At 49.8% G+C, this 15,708-nt stretch overlaps 1 protein-coding gene across 11 annotated transcripts in view; it reads left to right on the top strand.

The window, feature by feature from the left end:
* LOC142580219 (DENN domain-containing protein 2D-like) overlaps positions 1-15,708 on the top strand; it is a 674,834-nt gene that overhangs the window by 390,073 nt on the left and 269,053 nt on the right. For all 11 annotated transcript variants that reach the window (XR_012827652.1, XM_075691126.1, XM_075691127.1 and 8 more), the window contains one exon: positions 6,191-6,241. Coding sequence is in view for 10 of the 11 variants with exons in the window: in XM_075691126.1 (XP_075547241.1) it covers positions 6,191-6,241 (51 nt within the window). In the remaining variant the exon portion in view is untranslated. The remainder of the gene's footprint in view (positions 1-6,190; positions 6,242-15,708) is intronic.

Below are 15,708 nucleotides of genomic sequence, written 5' to 3'. Positions count from 1 at the left end.
GACCAACCCCGGGCTGGGCCATTGTATGGTCGGCACTGCAGCGAGAGGTAGCGGTGTGGTGACGGCGAACGGGACAGTCGTCGAGGATTCCACTGAGTGCTGGCGAGGTAGTCGGCGATATCGCGAGGTCGTTTGCCAATCTGTGGTTGCGGCGCGTTAACAGCGAACTCTCGCAGTCCCATCTCCCGGTATGGGTATCGGCAGTAGGCATGAGCCACATCTGCGCAGTGGTAACAGAGCGGGCAGTAGTCAAGGGCACGGTGGACGTCTGTCTTCCTTGGGTAGCTTCGCTGGATGATGGGTGGGTGGACGGCGGAACTCCGTCGTTACAGCGCTCTGGCGCGGAGTGCTACTTTGACGGGGGGCGACCACGGCGTAGTTCATCGCTTCATGCTAAGCCTGTGGCGACTTTGGCTGGCCTTCGGGAAGTTGCAGTGACCACTGGATTTCTCCTCTCGCGTCATCTGCAATCGACGGAACCTGAGGCTGGGATCTTCGAAACATCCTCTGAAGTTCCTCTCGCACGATTGCTCTAATTGTCTCGCGTAGGTCGTCGGTGGCCAATGATTAAACTTCGGCATAGTTTGCTGGGCTTGTGCGGCGGTTGAATTGCCGGTTCCGCATTTCCAGAGTTGTCTCGATGCTCGTGGCCTCGTGAAGAAACTCTTCGAAGGTTTTCGGTAAATTTTGTGTCATTCCGGCGAAAAGTTCTTGCTTGACGCTATGCATGAGTAGGCGAAGCTTTTCCTCCTCGGACATTTTGGGATCGGTGTGGTGGAACAGGCGTGTCATCTCCTCGGTGAAGATCGCTATGTTTTCATTGGGTAGTTGTACTCGGGCTTCTAGCATAGCTTTGGCCCTTTCCTTATGCACGACGCTCGTAACGATTCGCAGGAAGACGCTATGGAACAGGTCCCACATTGGCAGGGTTGACTCCCGGTTCCCAAACCACGTTCTCGTGGCGTCTTCTAAGGCAAAGTATACATGCCACAGCTTGTCGTTACAATCCCAGTTGTTGAAAGTCGCACTTCTTTCATATGTCTCGAGCCAGGTTTCTGGATCTTCAGACGATGGTCCATGAAAGGTTTTATTTATTTATTTTTATTTACACAATACTGCAGGCAGCAATGCTGCCCGAGCAGGAGAGGGGTTAAGTAAGATGCTTTATCAACATATTTTCAAATGAAACAACGACACATTCCGATAAATGGTTCCATTCCTCACTCGTAAGTGGAAAAAATGATTTCTGAAAGATTTTAGTTCGAGCAAAGTATGACTGAACTACTTGAGAATGAAAAATATGCGACGACCTTTGTGGAGCATAGGTAATATATGTGGCATTTGCTAAGCCTGTTTCATTATGAAACGAGTAAAAAAAATTCAACCTGGCGATTTTACGGCGCACGTGGAGCGGATCCAGTCCAAGTTGGCCTAACATGCCAGAAACTGATGAAGATCTTTTGTAATCAGAGCAAATAAACCGTGCAGCCAGGCGTTGAATTAGTTCAAGTTTGTCAATTTCCTTCTTAATGAACGGGTCCCACACTATGGAAGCATACTCTAGGACTAGGCATACGAGGGAACGATAAGCTTGCAGCTTGACAGATGAAGGGGACTTCTTTAGCTTTCTACGTAGAAAGCAAGCTTTTTTGAAAGCTTTGTTGCATATGTTGTTAATATGGGTGTCCCATTTGAGGCTTCTGTGAATTGTTATGTCTAAATATTTAACAGAGGTAATTGATTCAAGGTTCTGATTGCCAACGTGGCAAGTATAAAATAGCGGTTTTCGTTTCAGTGTTGTTGTCATTGACACTGTTTTGGAAAAATTTATTTGCATTCCTCTGTCGTCGCACCAGTCCGCGAGTTTACAAAGACTATTTTTAAGTGTATCCTGGCATGAAGAACTCCTTACAGTGAAATAAATGACACAATCATCAGCAAACAATTTCACCTGCACATTAAGATCCAAATTTTTAGCAAAATCATTTACATAGATAAGTAACAGCAGGGGTCCCAACACTGACTCCTGTGGTGCACCGGATAAAGCAGGCAGGCTATTAGATTTCACACCATTGATTTCTACAAACTGAACACGATTCGCTAAATAAGCTTGAATCCAGTGTACTATATTTTCTGGTAATCCAAGTGTTTTAAGAATTTCAATTAGATTTGCATGTGGCACGCGGTCAAATGCCTTTGACAAGTCTAGACGATGAGCAAAACGTGAACAAGGTGAATGCAGGAGCCAACATTTCGACAAGTGCTAGGACGGCGATTCCTTCAACAGAAACTTCAATTACATAGGCTGGGGAGGGATGAGGACTTGGGCATTGCGACGTGGACGCAGTTCGTGCCTCGGGAACTGCGGCTATCCCTTTTCCTGCTCGGTGGACACGGGACGGCGCCACATCGAAGAAAGCGAGCGACGACGGGGAGATGGTGAGCGGCGGGTAGAGGCGGTTGGGCGGTCAGGGGAAAAGGAAGAGGTAGGAAGCTGGAAGGCGAAAAGGAAAACGGAGCAGGGAAAGATGGCGCTCACCGAATGTTCTGAAGAGAAAGCATGCAACGACGACAATGGCGCGCCACGTGACCAGCACCGCCGCAAGCAAAACATATTGGGCTGTCATCGAAGGTGCGCCACTGGTGGGAGGTAAGGTCCGAGTCATGTTTGAGGATTCAGAAAATGTTGTCGGTCAGGTAGCTGCATAGGAGGAAAATGCCATCGGTCGTGAAGCGGCATAGATGGCGGCAAAAATGTCGGTGGTCGATGCATAGAGGGTGGCAAGGGCGTTTGTGGACGAGATCGGCAAACTGCTTCAGTGTAAGTGAGAAGTGCCGTGACTGGTGTTTGCTCAGCGGCTGGAGGAACGGCTTGAGATACTTGCTCTTTAATGAAGTCGCGGATCGTAGGATGCAAAGGTTCCTGGACAGAAGATATCAAAGATAGCTGGCGGGCGACCTCTGCGCGAACGAATTCCTGAATTTTTACGAACAGAGCAGCATGGTTGTCGTCGACTCCAAGGCTTGACAGAGAGTCTGCGGGCGGGGTGGGATGTCGGGTTTGAAGCCATTGCCTGCGCAACTCGTCGTAACTCTGGCACAATTCTATCACTTCAGCGACAGTGTGAGGACTCTTCGATAATAACATTTGAAATGCATCGTCCCGAATACCCTTCATTATATGTTTGATCTTCTGCTCCTCTGACATCGACGCATTCAGCCGTTTGCAAAGGTCAACAATGTCTTCAATGTAGCTCGTGAAGTTCTCTCCGGTCTCTTGGGATCGTGTGCGCAAACATTGTTCTGCACGAAGCTTTCTTACTGCTGGCCGACCGAAAACTTGGGTAAAGTTGGTCTTGAAGACCAACCACAAAGTGAGGTCGGCCTCATGGTTTAGAAACCATAGTTTCGCAACGTCCGTAAGATAGAGTGCGACGTTTCTGAACTTGGTAACATCGTCCCACTGGTTATGGGCACTCACTCGCTCATAAGATGAGATCCAATCTTCAACGTCTTTGTCATCTGTGCCGGAGAAGATAGGGGGATCTCGCTGACACAAGGCACTGGCACAAACCAAGGTGGCCGGTGCCGTTGGAGGAGCTGGAGGAGTGCATGCGTCGTCGGGCATGATGGGGGGTAGAGTGCGACTCTGAAGTTCCAGGCTGAGGCCGTATTTTGTAGTGGTTCGCTTTGGAACCGGTTCGGTCTGGCTGTTGCGTCTGGATTACGTCACTCGGAGAAAGAGTGGAACGGGGCAGCGTGAGGGGAACCAATCAACTAGCGGCGATCTGCCGGAAGATCACGTCATCATGTTTGTTTGTACTTGGGGGACGGTATAGCAATTGAAGGATGTTGCTGGTTTGATAAAAAAACATTGGTTTATATAGAACACTTGCAAATATAATTTTCAGTAATAAATGTGAGCTTGCGGTGCAGACGGCTACTGGGAGTTGTAATTTTATTTGTGTTGCCTTCTTATTTATTCGCTAGGTGGTGTGCCATACGTTATGCAAACAACTTGCCTTGCTTTGTTTACGTTTTGGACTTGTTCGCACGTCTTAACCGAAACGATGTCGTCGCACAAGGACAGGCGGCTGGGTCCTCATGTTTCAGCGAGGCAGCACGAAATACTCGTTTCATTTGTCGAGGAGCACCCCTACCTAGCAAAGGCGTCGTGTGTGTTGGGCCAGCACAGCTGACGGCGGCTTTCTGTTGCGCCGTGGATGGGAATCTAACCCATCCTTTTTCTTTGCCCACAACCGTAATGGCCTTGGCAACGGCTGTAATGATCCGGCTGACCGAAGACTGCGACAGTGCAATCGCTTCTTCATTCCTGACGCACTGTTGAAAGCTCCCGGTGGCAAAAAACCGCAGCGCGCACAGCACTTTCATCGTAGTGTCGACACCATGAAATCTTTGAGGTCCGAGATGTTCTTCCACCTCATCGCAAAGACGTCACACTATGTCTTTGGAGAGCCTAAAATGCCTTCGAAACTCTTCTTCGGCCATGCCGAACGCATCGCGTCGTAGCCTCTCGTCGCGTCGTTGTCTTTCGGTGCTCGCCAGCAGCACAACCAAAGGAGCCGCCATTGCCGTCTCTGTCTCGTCTCGTCTAGATGCCGGCTCGTCAGCTGGCGCGAGTCTAGCCGGCAGCCACGGTTGCCCTAGCGACCCTCGGCATCATGCTCGCCACCGCGCGCGACCCTCGAGTGAACCACTTCTCCGCGGTTCCTCTTGTAGCAGGGAACCGGTTCCTTTCCAGATGATTGACAACTTGTGTGACGTCAACAAAATTTGCCGTCCCGCCCACCAGGGATGACGACAGCGAAGCGCCGACCAATGGCAGCAGCCAGACCGAACCGGTTCCAAAGTGAGCCGCTACAGAATACGGCCCCTGGTCGAAACCCAGCACGTCCACCACTTGCTAAGAGATTGATTAGCAACAGGCGCGAACGGGTAGCAGTCAAGCGTTCGGCGAAGGACAGCAACCACGAGCTCATGCCGGTAGCAATGGTGCTGTGGCGCAGGCAGGCTACTCTTCTTCGTTACACATACAATAATTACTAGCCGGAACTCTGGCACTAGTGTCTACGGGAGCTGCTATAGGAGCGGTTATGCCAACATGGGAATTATGGGAAGTACATTGATTTGCCTAAACTAGTCATTTTCAACCATGTACTGCATAATAAATAATTAAGCAAGCATTGTTTAAATTGTCCGACGGCAGGATTCAACACGGAACCTCTAGCACAGAGGCCTGGTATCGAAACCATTAAGCCACTGACACTTTTTTTTTCTATTGCAGTGGTATATAATAGCTATGTAATGTCAAATACACATGCTACAATTGTTTCATATGTAACAAAAATTCCATACGGGACACCCAATCGGTTTTGCACTTTTGCGCTTTTTCCATTTCCAGAAATAAAATGAGAGACTCGCGAAAGTACTCTGTAGCAGGACAAGCATCAACATCTTCAGGACGAACAGCTATGTGTGATGTCCAAACACTATGCAGAGCCAATAACATAGCAATATCATAAGGAAAACTATCCTCTTTGTCAACCATTAGGTACCTTATTCCCTGTGCAGCCAAAGGGGAATCCTTCTTCAAGGTCCTTTGCAGGACATCCCAGAAGAACATGTCATCGCAGCATTCAAGGAACACATCTTCAATCATTTCTGGTTTCCGGCACAAGAATCAGTGGTCACCCCCATATGGAACGAAGAAGCTCACTTCAGAAAGCCATATCTTAACTGGCAAAATGCCTGCATGCAATTTAAAGAAAGTTTTCACCCCCCGGATGCACAGGCATGCTTTTTACACATTTCAGCACTTTTCGCCATGTTCCGCTAGAGAAATGAGACCGGTACAATGGAACTGGGAGAACAAGATCACATAAATTCTTATGCACTTTTTTACAGGATGTACACTACTCAAAAAACCAAAAGAAAATCGTGCCTCCAGAAAGAGACACTACTCAACAACCTCTTTGAGGTAACCATGTAGTTGACCTTCCATTTTATTAGAAGAGATGACAAACTGGTTCAGTATAAATTTATCTGGAAAACCCACATTTTTAAGCCTTCTCGCTTGAGCTGTGAAATTTTTTTTATATCACCATTCTTGCTGCACTATGATGCGTAGCTCTAGCTAGTGTTCTAAAGCTCTTGTTTTTTTTTACCACAGGGACAAGAAGGTGTCACCACTGCCCGGCCTCTTGATGACAAATTCGACTGGGTAAGCACTGCTTGGCCTAATGTTGCCTCAGATTGACCTGAATTATTTAAGATATTGCCAGGCTGTGAAAACTGCAAGGCCTGGTGTACCAGTTACCGTATATACATGATTCTGCCACGCTGCTTAATTTTACGTGCACCCAATTTTCGCTGGCTTTTTCAAGTCAGAAAATAAAAGGGCAGATAAATGTAACGTGCACCTGAATGTAACATGTGCCCTATATACAAAAGAAGAGTATAGCGTGTCTCCAAGCATGCGATTAGAAAAACACGAGATGTACAAAATTGACCTTCCCAGAAAGTAATTACAAAAAAGATAAGCTTTTGTCGTGTTGTTGTTGCAATTTGTGCTTTATTGGCCAAAAATACCATGCACACATGTATGCGTTAAGAGACAAAGCCGGCAATATCATTACTAATATGGATGAGATAGTTCAAGTGGCTGAGGAGTTCTATAGAGGTTTATACAGTACCAGTGGCACCTACGACGACAATGGAAGAGAGAATAGTCTAGAGGAATTCGAAATCCCACAGGTAATGCCAGAAGAAGTAAAGAAAACCTTGGGAGCTATGCAAAGGGGGAAGGCAGCTGGGGAGGATCAGGTAAAAGCAGATTTGTTGAAGGATGGTGGGAAGATTGTTCTAGAGAAACTGGCCACCCTGTATACGCAATGTCTCATGACCTCGAGCGTACCGGAACCTTGGAAGAACGCTAACATAATCCTAACGCATAAGAAAGGGGACGCCAAAGAGTTGAAAAAGTATAGACCGATCAGCTTACTGTCAGTTGTCTACAAACTATTTACTAAGGTAATCGCAAATAGAATCAGGAACACCTTAGACTTCTGTCAACCAAAGGACCAGGCAGGATTCCGTAAAGGCTACTCAACAATAGACCATATTCACACTATCAATCAGGTGATAGAGAAATGTGCGGAATATAACCAACCCTTATATAGAGCTTTCATTGATTACGAGAAAGCGTTTGATTCTGTCGAAATTCATTATTCAAAAGACTAGCGCAAAATAGCAGGGACAAAGACAGAGAAGACGACAGGACGAGTGCTAAAAAAGTTGGAGAGAAGTGCGGCGTGGACGTGATGTTCACTGCCCCCGAAAAGCTGGTGCACATGTGCAAAGCCGTAAACGGGAAGAAAAAACCGGTCTGCGCCATAAAACATGCATGCAAGTTTGTACCCTGCATTGTTGGGGTCGTATACCGCATACCGCTCTCATGCGGTAGATGCTACGTGGGGCAGACTGGCCGCTGCCTAAATGAACGGCTACGAGAGCACCGAACGCTGGTAGATTCATTAGCGGGGGGCGGCCATTTGGCCATGCACTGTAAGCGATGCGAGTGCGTGCCGGCGTTTGACACCACGTGTGGGCTTGGTAGGGGAGGCACAAGCTGGGGGCACGAGATTTGTGAGGCGTCACATTGACAGGGAAGGTGATAACTGTGTCAGCACAGCTTCACTTGCCTTGTCCAAAAAAGAAAAAAAATGTACTTACAGAACAGTCTGCCACATTTTGATTAGAATGTGATTGTACTGTTTTAACACTGTGTGCGCATGCACCAACGAAATGTATATATGTACCTTCGCTCGCAGTAAAAACCAGTTGATGTTTAGCGCTCGTCCTGTCGTCTTCTCTGTCTTTGTCCCTGCTATTTTGCGCTAGTCTTTTGAATAATGATGACACACCAACTAGCCCAGCTTTCTGCCTTGATTCTGTCGAAACCTCAGCAGTCATGGAGGCATTACGGAATCAGGGTGTAGATGAGCCGTATGTAAAAATACTGAAAGATAGCTATAGCGGCTCCACAGCCACCGTAGTCCTCCATAAAAAAAGCAACAAAATCCCAATAAAGAAAGGCGTCAGGCAGGGAGATACGATCTCTCCAATGCTATTCACAGCGTGTTTACAGGAGGTATTCAGAGACCTGAATTGGGAAGAATTGGGGATAAAAGTTAATAGGGAATACCTTAGTAACTTGTGATTCGCTGATGATATTGCCTTGCTTAGTAACTCAGGGGACCAGTTGCAATGCATGCTCACTGACCTGGAGAGGCAAAGCAGAAGGGTGGGTCTAAAAATTAATCTGCAGAAAACTAAAGCAATGTTTAACAGTCTCGGAAGGGAACAGCAATTTACAATAGGTAGCGAGGCACTGGAAGGGGTAAGGGAATACATCTACTTAGGGCAGGTAGCGACGGCGGATCCGGATCATGAGACGGAAATAATCAGAAGAATAAGAATGGGCTGGGGTGCGTTTGGCAGGCATTCTCAGATCATGAACAGCAGGTTGCCATTATCCCTCAAGAGAAAAGTGTATAATAGCTGTGTCTTACCAGTAATCACCTACGGGGTAGAAACCTGGAGGCTTACGAAAAGGGTTCTACTTAAATTGGGGACGACACAACGAGCTATGGAAAGAATGATAGGTGTAACGTTAAGGGATAAGAAAAGAGCAGATTGGGTGAGGGAACAAACGCGAGTTAATGACATCTTAGTTGAAATCAAGAAAAAGAAATGGGCCTGGGCAGGACATGTAATGAGGAAGGAAGATAACCGATGGTCATTAAGGGTTACGGATTGGATTGGAGTGCATAGGAATCTGCCAGTACCCCGACCTCAAGTCAACAGACGAAAAGTAAGACGCTGATGAGAGGCAGTCAATAGCATTGTAGCGGCAGCAGCATCGGCGTCGCACGAGGGATGACGTAGACGCTCGCGTCTACATGAGGCTCGAGCGGCTGGCGCTCCGGCACAGGCTAGCGTTCCGAAGGAGATCATTAAAAAGAATGCTACGCTAAGAGACGGACTGTCGGTTCTTCCTCTCCTGCGAGAGCCCGAGACTTTAACGGTCTACGTGGTCGCTCATCTCCACAGTTTGGTGACCCGGACGTGATATTGCCATACGCTCCTGTGGTAGAGACGACCATGGACCAGACCAACGCTACGAGAGCTCAAGGCCAGAACTCTTCCGAGGATCGCGGTGAGCCCTCCTGTTCCGCCATCGCTGTCCGCCTCCCACAGTACTGGGACCAGCATCCTTCGGCGTGGTTTCTTCAGGCCAAAGCGCAATTTCAAGTTGCTGGTATCCGCTCTCAAGCCTCGAAGTTCCATTACGCCGTCGCAGCGCTCTCGCCCGCCGCCATTGACGAGGTAGCAGATTTGCTGAACTCCCCATTGTCTGCCGCCGCCTATGACGATCTCAAGGCAGCACTGCTACAGCGCACAGCAGCTTCACAACGTTCTCATATCCAGCAGCTTCTGTCCGCTGAAGAACTCGGCGACCGACGCCCTAGTCAACTTCTTCGCCGAATGAGCCAGCTGCTCGGAAACAACGCGAGATCCATTGACGACACGCTGTTGCGCGAACTGTTTTTGCAACGACTCCCGGCTAACGTGCAGATGGTCCTGGCGACAGCCTCTACCATGGACCTGACCGGACTTGCCGCTTTGGCCGACAAAGTCATGGAAGTAGCCACCCCAACCATCGCAGCCACGGCACCGTCTCCGGGTGACAATACAACCGCTCTGCAAACTCTTCCCTGCTCTTCCGCAGTGCAAGCTCCGCTCGATTCCTTGTGTGAGTGCCTGGAACGCATCATCTGTGGAGCGGAGCATCGCCGCGCGTCTCGTCGCCCACGCAGCCGTAGTTCCAGCAGATCAAGACGCACGGGCACCCAAAATGAAACCTCAACTACAGCGCCTGGCGTTTGCTACTACCACCGCCGTTTTGGAAACGACGCTCGTCACTGTCGGCGTCCCTGCGCTTGGCAGGGAAACAGGCCGGCCGACCTCTAACGGCGACGAGTGGTCCGGCCCAGCACACGTCGCCTTTTCTACGTGACGGACAGAGTTACGGGACAACGATTCTTAGTCGACACAGGTGCTGACGTCAGCATTCTCCCCGCCCAGCTCTCCGACCGAAAGGCGAGGCCTGTCTCGTTTTTGCAAGCCGTCAACGGCACCAGGATTCCAGTTTTCTTGTCACGCTCCGTCATGCTAAACCTTGACCTTCGACGAGCGTTCCGCTGGATTTTCCTGGTCGCAGACGTCTGTCATGCAGTCATTGGAGCAGACTTCTTGCATAACTACGGACTCCTTGTGGACATCCAACGACGCCGTCTCATCGACTCCGTGACCCAGCTATCCGTTCCCGGCGTCCCATCATCAGGCACATCGCCCATAGCGCCTATTTCTGCCATGTTGGACGCACCTTTCGCCGCGCTCCTACGCGAGTTTCCCACTTTGACGCGCCTGCCGGACTGGACGCAACCGGTGCAACATGACGTGTGCCATCACATCGTCACCTCTGGCCCACCAGTCTATTTCCGACCCCGGCGTTTGTCCCCGGAGAAACTCAAGATCGCTCGCGCGGAGTTCGAACACATGCTGCAACTTGGCATCATCCGCCCTTCCTCCAGTAACTGGGCATCACCACTTCACATGGTGCCTAAAAGGACGGGAGACTGGTGCCCATGCGGCGATTACCGGGCACTAAACAACGTCACAGTTCCTGACCACTACCCTCTACCGAACATTCAGGACTTCACGGTAGCGTTGCACGGTGTGACGATCTTTTCTAAGATCGATCTCGTTCGCGCCTACCATCAACTACCGGTCGCTGAAGAAGACATTCCCAAGACCGCCATCACCACACCCTTCGGTCTTTTCGAATTTCTCCGCATGCCTTTCGGTTTACGGAACGCGGGCCAATCTTTTCAGCGTTTCATCGATTCCGTCACCCGAGGTTTGCCTTTCGTTTTAGCATACATTGACGACCTTCTCGTTGCAAGCTCTACGGCAGAAGAACATCTTCACCACTTGCGGTTATTGTTTTCACGCCTTGCCAGTAAAGGAATTGTCATCAACGCCGCCAAGAGTGAATTCGGTCAACTCGAATTCCTCGGTCATATCGTCGACGCTAACGGCATTCGACCTCTGCCGTCTAAGATTCGCGTCATCGAAAACCTTCCCCGACCGACCACACTCACCAAGCTTCGGCAATTTCTCGGATTTGTCAATTTCTACCGCCGATTCATTCCCGAGTGCGCACGACTTATGGCTCCGCTAGACGCTCTCCTGGTAAACAAACGCAAACAAGTGCTTCAGTGGAGTGAAGAGGCCACCAACGCTTTCACAAGAGTCAAGTCTGCCCTCGCCGACGCCACGCTGCTTAGACACCCAAAGCCAGACGCACCCACTGCCATCATGACTGACGCTTCAAACACCGCCGTTGGTGCCGTTCTGCAGCAATTCATCGACAATGCGTGGCGTCCACTCGCTTTTTTCTCCAAGAAGCTGAAGCCTGCGCAGTCCCGCTACAGCGTGTTCGGCCGTGAATTACTCGCTGTTTACCTGGCTATCAAGCATTTTCGCCATTTCCTCGAAGGCCGTGCGTTCACTGTCTTGACGGACCACAAGCCCCTTGTGCACGCAACGAATCGTTCGGCGTCCTGTTACTCGCCCCGCGAGATTCAACACCTTTCCTACATCTCCGAGTTTACAACAACGTTCCGCCACATCAAGGGCACCGACAACGTTCCAGCCGACGTCCTCAGTCGTGTCAATGTCGTTTCCACGTTGACATCGGAACCTTTCATCATCGAGGCCGACTTACTCGCCAGTCAACAGCGTGACGACACTGAACTTCGTACACTCCGGAATTCTTCAACGTCCCTGAAATTGGAAGACGTCGTTGTGACCCCAGATGGTACATCCGTCGTCTGCGACACTTCTAACGACACACCTAGACCATACATTCCGGCATCCCTTCGCCGACGTCTATTCGAAACCGTGCACAACCTGTCGCACCCTGGCATACGCGCGACACAGAAGCTCCTTTCCAGTCGTTTCGTTTGGCCTCGGCTAAACGCGCAAGTTCGCGACTGGGTTCGCTGCTGTTTGTCGTGTCAACGTTCGAAGATCCAGCGTAGATGTAGACGCGAGCGTCTACGTCATCCCTTTCGCGACGCCAATGCTGCTGCCGCTACAGCATCATCAATACGCGGAAGAGAATTTACGTCCTTTTTAGTAATGGTGTTAAGGTGGCGGTAGTCAACACAAAATCGCCATGTACCATCTTTCTTTCTAACCAGAATCACTGGCGAACGGACTACAGGATTCTTGGATTACATTCTTATTTAGCATTTCGTGGACTTGGTCATTGATAACCTTGCGTTCCGATGGTGAGACTCTGTACGGTTTCTGTCGCAACGGTTGGGCAGATCCCCTATGGTGTATACGAGAAGGAGGAAACAATGGTGGCCCCTCTTGCTGGAAAAAGTCAAACAGTCGGGCATGTTTTAGCAGAATATTCGCCACTTCGTGACGCTGCTTAGTGCTGAGTGACTTGTTTACCATACGTAGTCAGAAATGAGGAGTGCGCCGCAGGGCAGGCATTAACGAAATGGCGCTCATCCGCAGAATTAAGGGCCTCTGTAAGAATGGCGAGCGATAGCACTTGATCTTCATGGTAGGCAGCAAGTTTCAGACCCTGTGGCAGTATTGTAGGTTCACTCGAACAGATTAAGGCCCATAAGTTAGTGCGTCCCTGAACAACTGACAGCGTGCAATACGGTATCAGTACATTCCTCTTGATCACGGAGCAAGAAATATTTCGGAGTGGAAACTCCGCTGTTTGCGCTGATCAGAAAAAGTCACATGCCCGCGGAGCCGTTATCGTGCTGGCAGCGCCTGGCGGCCTGGAAAGAAATTACCGCCGTTGAGAGCGCACGCGCCGGAGCCGCCTGCCCGGGCGCTGCATTTTTTTTTTTCGCTGCGGCTTCTACGACGCGCTGCATGACGCCGCCACGGTATATGGCCCCGTCGGCGCATACAACAATTGTGACCTTATCTGGTCGCCCGCGCTCGCTCGCGCTGACGGGAGTTTCACCTCCTTATTTACTCCGTGCTCTTGATGCAACTCAGATGAATGGGCTCCACGGTAGCTTCAAACGTTCCTTCGGTGGTAGGGAAGCAGGCAACTGAAACACACGTTGCGGATAACGGAGGCACAACTGTATCCCGGGATACACAAAGCACACTTTCACGATAGGGTGGTCCTTCCATAAATGCAGCAGAAAAGCTCGTACGTACACTGATTTCACCAGTTTTGCAGTTGACGGTGGCACCACACAGTTTCAAAAAATCAAGGCGTAGAATGAGGTAGAACAGTGAACTCCGCGTTAAATATTTGACCACCCAAGGTAACGTCTACATTACACACGCCCACAGGATACAACTACTCCCCACCCACTCCGCGAAACGTATCGGTGCACGGTCCCAGCGAAACATCACTTTTCGTCCTAGGAGGCTTTTGAACGCAAGACTCATCACTGAAACGGTTGCTCCTGTGTCCACTAAGGCCATGGATGAAACCCCGTCAATTAATACAGACACCTTATTCTTAAACATACAAATGGTTGGAGGTATCTCTGTCGACATCGAAGATTGTCCAGCGACCTCACCTCCAACAGCCGCGCTGGCTAGTTCTCCGGAGCTGGCGACGGGTATCGACGCCGCGGAGAGGGCGACCGGCTTACACGAGGAGCGGGTGGTGGTGTCAAGCTGCGATCGGATGCTGGAGAACGGTTCCGCAGCGGCTCCGGGTGCTGGTGAGGCAAGTTTATGTGTGTGAGGGCGAATATGTTTCGCCCAGGGGAGCGCGGTACCGCCTTGACATCGTCGATCGGTCGAACCTCGGTGGTTGGCGGCGATTGCAGTACCTGGCAATGTGACCCAAGTCGCCACAGCTATAACACACAGGTAAACGACGATCGATGAACTGCCCTTCGAAGCGCTCAGCCATGGGGGGTCGTGTAGCAGAGCAAAGCGGCTGAGCCTGCTGCACAGGAGGAACGGTCGGTCTCCGTGGTTGCCAGGAAGCGCAGGGTGCGGCAGGCGCCATGTGTTGCGGGTAATAAGTATCAGGTTGTCGTATGACGTCGCGTGCAAGTTCCTGGTGCCGCAGCAGTTCTTCACGCACGATCTGCCGTATGGTAGACGAAAGATCGGCAGACGGGCTCTCATCAACGCTGGCAACGGTTCTCACATTCGCCAGGCGTCCAAATTTTGGCACAATGCTACGTGTTTTCAACGTCTAGCTCAAACGTACGGCAATGACGCACGACATCTGAGACGGAATCAACGTGTTCCTGGCTTATGAGGAAATTGGATACATCTTCGGCAATTCCTTTGAGGAGATGTCCAACACGGTCTTCCTCAGACATCTGCGAATTTACGATTTTGCACAGCTTGAGGATTTCCTCTATGTATATAGTGCATGTTTCCCCAGGAGCTTGAGCTCTTTGAGCTAGTGTTCTCTCGGCGCGTTTCTGTTTGGCGTAGGAGTTGCCAAAACACTTCTTAATTTCCTCAACGAAGCACTCCCACGTTGTTAGCGAGCCTTCGTGGTTTTCATACCACATCAGCGCTGTCTCACTCAGAAAGAGTACGACATATTCAAGCTGAGTGACAGAATCCCAACGGTTGTAGCGGCTCACCCTTGCGTAGTGCGCCAGCCACTCGTCGACGTCTTCGCCCACTTTTCCCGCGAACGAGCGTGGTTCCATGTAGTGCTGCAAAGGTGCAACTGGCGCTGACCTTTGAGCAGGTGAAACAAGCTGGCATTTGTCCACCTCCGTCCTGAGCCATAGGGAAGGTCGTTGGCAAGAGACCGGCAAGACGACGGCTCCGGCGAAGTTCTAGATGTTGCGACTCCGTGGTACGTTGTGTCGTACCCCGCACCTCCACCACTCTGTTACGCCCACAAAAGGCGTTACTTTGAAGCCGGGTAGAGTTAGATGCGATGGCCTTGATCAGCTGAGTGCCTGTCGATATTCAGCTAGCCAGCCACACGTCGTCTTCTTCGTTCACCACTCTTCGGTGCCCCCGTATACTGTTTGTTGAGGCGTGAACCCACTATGCACGTAAGAGCGTCACAATATATACTGTATTTACTCACATAATGCTTGTACTTTTTTTATAGAAAATTGATCCAAAGTTGGGGGCTGCGATCACTACACGGGGAAAATTTTCCAAGGCAAGTTCTAGATGCTAAAGAGAAAACGAATTATGAAGCAGTTGTAGATTGCGGTTCTCACAGCAACCACTGTAAGCTCAAACAATATACGAAGGTTATTCAAAAACTAAGATTTTTTTTATTTATCAATACTGTAAGCCTTGAGAGGCTCATACAGGAGTGGACATACAAACAGTACAGGCGCTTTGTTATACAGGGGGTTTGCAGCAAACTCAAACAATAAAGCAATGGTTACAATCGACCGCGCTATGTCAGCAATAAGTAAATACAAGGAAACAAAAACAACCTATACAGTGCGTACGCCATGTAAAGTGTAAGAAGCAGTTAATACAGGAAAAAATGCATTTGGGTGTGCCGTGTAATGTACAAACAGTGTCAAGTGTAATATATATTATCAGACGTGCGCAAGAACC

The sequence above is a fragment of the Dermacentor variabilis genome, chromosome 4 (genome assembly GCF_050947875.1).
Source record: "Dermacentor variabilis isolate Ectoservices chromosome 4, ASM5094787v1, whole genome shotgun sequence".
Lineage (NCBI taxonomy): Eukaryota > Metazoa > Arthropoda > Arachnida > Ixodida > Ixodidae > Dermacentor > Dermacentor variabilis.
Note: the sequence above shows the minus strand (reverse complement) of the source record. Positions and strands in the feature narration are given on the sequence as shown.